The sequence below is a fragment of the Rhamphochromis longiceps genome, linkage group LG15 (genome assembly GCF_057381845.1).
Source record: "Rhamphochromis longiceps isolate RC_006_pf linkage group LG15, R_longiceps_female_GT1.1, whole genome shotgun sequence".
Lineage (NCBI taxonomy): Eukaryota > Metazoa > Chordata > Actinopteri > Cichliformes > Cichlidae > Rhamphochromis > Rhamphochromis longiceps.
This window is the reverse complement of record NC_140571.1, coordinates 27,968,618-27,972,716: the sequence shown is the minus strand read 5'-3', so window position 1 is coordinate 27,972,716 and position 4,099 is coordinate 27,968,618. Positions and strand designations below refer to the sequence as shown.

The 4,099-nt window shown below is 36.6% G+C and overlaps 1 protein-coding gene across 4 annotated transcripts; it reads right to left on the bottom strand.

Annotated features, from left to right (window-relative positions):
• Positions 1 to 291: 291 nt before the first annotated feature.
• Positions 292 to 3,816, bottom strand: LOC146652844 (uncharacterized). 4 transcript variants are annotated; one of them, XM_085381493.1, is made up of 4 exons: positions 3,177 to 3,515; positions 1,968 to 2,018; positions 1,612 to 1,707; positions 292 to 1,068 (listed from the first exon to the last, which is right to left on the bottom strand). In XM_085381493.1, exons 1-4 carry the CDS (start codon positions 3,189 to 3,191, stop codon positions 751 to 753), a joined length of 480 nt encoding a protein of 159 aa, XP_085237619.1. In that variant the 5' UTR covers positions 3,192 to 3,515; the 3' UTR covers positions 292 to 750. The 4 variants fall into 4 exon arrangements, 1 of the variants encoding a protein (XP_085237619.1); XR_014907528.1 differs by lacking the exon at positions 3,177 to 3,515 and adding an exon at positions 3,527 to 3,816 and having other exon boundaries at positions 1,026 to 1,068; positions 1,964 to 2,018; XR_014907529.1 differs by having other exon boundaries at positions 1,026 to 1,068; positions 1,964 to 2,018; positions 3,190 to 3,520.
• Positions 3,817 to 4,099: the final 283 nt, after the last annotated feature.

The window sequence follows — 4,099 nt, the reverse complement described above, 5'->3', positions numbered from 1 at the left end:
TGATATTCCTCAACTTATAATTAGGGAGTAATAAACTCAAAATGTTCAATTTTTTCAACTTAATTAAGGTGGGAAATACACTCAAAATATTTTACATATTGCAACTCATACGATGTGGGAAATAAACTCAAACTTTTTCATATTTTCTAACTTATAATATGGGAAATAACACTTAAAATCTTCAATATTTTTTAAAATACTGTGGGAAATACACTTACAAATAATTCTAAACTGTTTACCCAGTAAATTATAATCAGCTAAAAGTGTTAGAAAACATGAAAGTAACAACACTAACAATTTAACAACTTTTTATTAAACACAATGTGCTTTTAAAAAGGCACAAACAACAGAGCTCACTCATAAAAAAGTGCTTCATAAATAAAACAAGAGAAAAAGACTCCAAGGGTCTCCATCTCAATTCTAAAATTCAATAACATTTTCAGTATTAACAGCAATTGCAGCTATTAGAACATTGATGCATTTAACACTTACTGTACCTTGACAGCTGCAGCTCACTTTCTTTTTTAAAAATACATAAAAAAAACAGTACTGGTTTCCACTGCTGTACTTATAGGGAACAAACATCAAGGCAGTGCATTTACGTATTAGGCAACAGAACATTAAACATGAATAGTGAACTGAACAGTCATTCATCTTAAATGTGAGGTAGAAGAGGCAAATGATTAGGAAAAAAACAAACAAAAAAGCTTCCTCAATACTCAGCTTAACAAGTAGTCCATTCTGAGTGATTCACTCATTGAACAAATCATTCTTCAGCATCAGTAGACGCCCTTTCAGTGGTTTGTTGTCCTCAAGGCACATCACAACCTTCTGGATAAATGTGAATGTAAGCTCAAGTTTCTTTGGGTATTGTAGGTCTAATGCATAGATGTACCCAAAGAGCAGGAGAAATGACTCAACCAGATTTGTGGGACCATTCACAAGTATTTCATCCTCAACGACAATGCAGATGCTTTCGGGACTGAAGAGGGCCGAATCAGTAGTGTCATCCGTGACAACTGTCAGCAGAGCCACAGGAGTGTCAGTGAGGTCTGGACCATCTGCTGACTGCAAAACAAAAATAATACAAGAATGAGTTCAGCCCCACAAGGACACAAATCATGCTATTGATTAGAGGTGTGAATCTTCATAAGTCGCACGTTTCTTTTAGGATTATAATGTCAACGATTTAATTTGATATTGCGATACATCATGATGCATTACAATAATCTTAATTTGGGTTTGGTTTCAAAACATATGTGTAAATAAATGTTTTCAATAATAAATATATGCCAAGATATTTGTTTTTGTTATTTACCAAACATTTCTCTGACCACAACATGGCACCTCCAAAAAAATAGAACACTTGAATTTTAAAAAGGGAGATAGTTTTTATCTGCAGATTTTTTTTGTATAATAATCTTTCAACTATTTTCATGTTTTCTGGTTTATGCGTAACAATCTTCTTGCAATCTTATTCAACAATAGTTGATATATGGGAGAAAACAAGTCAGATGAGGACTGTGTTGAACATCCTTCCTGATATACACCCTGGTTCTCCTTGAGTTCTGAGCGATGTCATATGGTTGATGCTGAGGCCAGTACACTTACATCACAAGTCCTGAATAACGTGGAGGCATCTTCACGCAGGTACACAGGAAGTGCACGAAGGACGAGGGCCCGTCTTGTATTTACATCATGCTGTTCCTAGATGAACACACAATATCTATTAGAATAGTATTTACACAAATGCAGAGTAAAAACAAAGTGTTGGATAGCCATGTTCTGATTGTCATTGTTATAGATCAGGGGTGTCCAAACTTTTTGTGTAACGGGCTAAACCTGTCAATCTAGAAGGGTAACCCAAAAAAAATCTAAAAATTTTGAATAATTCAAGGCAAAATTCTCTAGTTTCTTTGTATTTATTTTTTATTTAAATTGGGACACAAATTATAAAACTCACCCACTGACAACTGGTGAAATGTTGACTCTCTGTAGCGCTCTTTGCAGTCTGATATCTGTAAACAATATGTGCACAAAGACGACTTATTAATGTTCAAAAACATTTTTTGCACAGCACACACACACAAGTAGTCAGCTGATCTCATCTGATGCAGATCTGCTCCTTGATCAAGTGACATTTGTCCGGATTTTTGGCACGAGTGACGTCGAATCAGCACCGCAGCTGGATGGCCCGATTTACATACCCAGCGCAGCTGATACTCACTACAATAATTTACTAAGATTATATGCACTCCTGTTATTAAGTCCAGTTCAGTCTGTTAATGTTAACCGTTTCAAACTAATGTTGATAGGTGTGTTGCTAAGCTTAATAACTTAAATAACAAACTTGAAATTTACCCGTCCTATTTTCCCTTTTATTGTTTTTTCTCTGTGCTGTAAATCTTCTGTCTAAGAAGAAATCTGAGGCTGCTGTTCTGAAAATAAGCTACCAAAGCTTTTTCTGAATGAATCAATAAAGATCCATTTATGGAAAGCTGTGATGAAAGCAGTTTTGTCTTTAATTATATTCAACAATATAACATATTCGACCACTTTTAAGTGATTTTGTGATCTTTAATACACTTTAATACACTAAAGTTAAGGTTATTTACCTAATTTCTAGTAAGTAGCCCTCAGTGAAAAAAGTTTGGACACCCCAGCCTTACAGGTTAGGGAGTATTTGTGATCCGCACAGTCTGCATCAATGATTCTTTCTTAGCCTGGGAGCAGAACGCGGCTCTTTATTTTCATTTCATTTCAATTTATCTAGCAAAGATCGATAGGGTCTGGCTTAAAGGTGTCAAGGAGGCGCCTCAGTCTGGCTGGTTGAGCCTTGTCGAATTAGCGCGAACAATTTAGCTGAACTTCGTTCGTAGCACCGAGTTCGACCAGTGTATAATGTTAGGCTGAATCAGGCGATGCATTTTTCCGCAAGCCTTGACTTGTAGAGCTCGCTTAGTGGAATACCCCTCTAAACTGTTAAAAGGATTTCGAGATTATCTCACAACCACACATTTGAGACTACGAAAAAATACAAACGTGTCTAATTACCATCATGATAACACACTCATGTTGTTTATTATTGTTCGCTTCATGCTAGCACACACACACAGCTCAACAGCGTAAACTACTGACTGTGTAACACGGACACTTATTGAAATAAGTATACTCACAATACGCACGTACATTACCGGCGAATACGACAACCAGTGGAAAGTTTTAGTAGAAAGTTCAAATGCATGGAGCTAGAACTGCCACCGTCAACTTCCCGGGCAAGAATACAATGCATTATGGGAAATGTTGTCCCCCACGGAAAACCGCCAAAACGTTACATCATTCTAATTTGAAATAACATTACGTATTTGTCACATTAGAAAACTTCTAAAATTACAATTACTTGGATTCGAATTCATTTATAACAAACATTCACTGTGCACAAAGTACGAATATATTTCCAGTAAAAAATAAAAAAGAATGTTTATCGAAATTAAATTTAAACAAAACAAAAACACGTTAGACTTACCAAATTTAGGGCAGTTGATGAAAAAAAATAAGGTGGTGGTCGTGGTGGGTTGAAGTTGGGGACTCTTAATCCACACGGGCTGGCCAAAACTTCCCCGTATCAAGGTAAATTCAAGATGGCTGACTAAGCTTTCCTGAGGGAGCGACAAGACTCCACCCACCAGAACGTCACTAATATATGCTTCTTAAACTTTTTGAGCGTTCCAAAAAATTTAGCTAAAAAATATTGAGCCCTGTTCAATTAAAGCTGCATAAAAGCCAACAGAGCTCAATACTTTATAGTTTGCTCAACTACAAAACGACATTTGAGTGTTATGAGCTTATTAGTTATGAGCTAGAACAACTGTTAGGGATTACAGTGTGGGAAGCGCATGTCATTCACCTACAGAAGGTGCTACACTCCATCAGAATGGCTGGACTGACTATCAATCCCAAGAAGTGCTCCATAGCCAAGAGAGAAGTGGAGTACTTGGGCTGTGTAGTTGGCTCTGGGAAGATAAAGCCACAGGTTGGAAAGATTGAAGCAATTCAGTCCTTCCCAGTTCCGACAACTAAAAGGAAGGTGAGAGGTTTT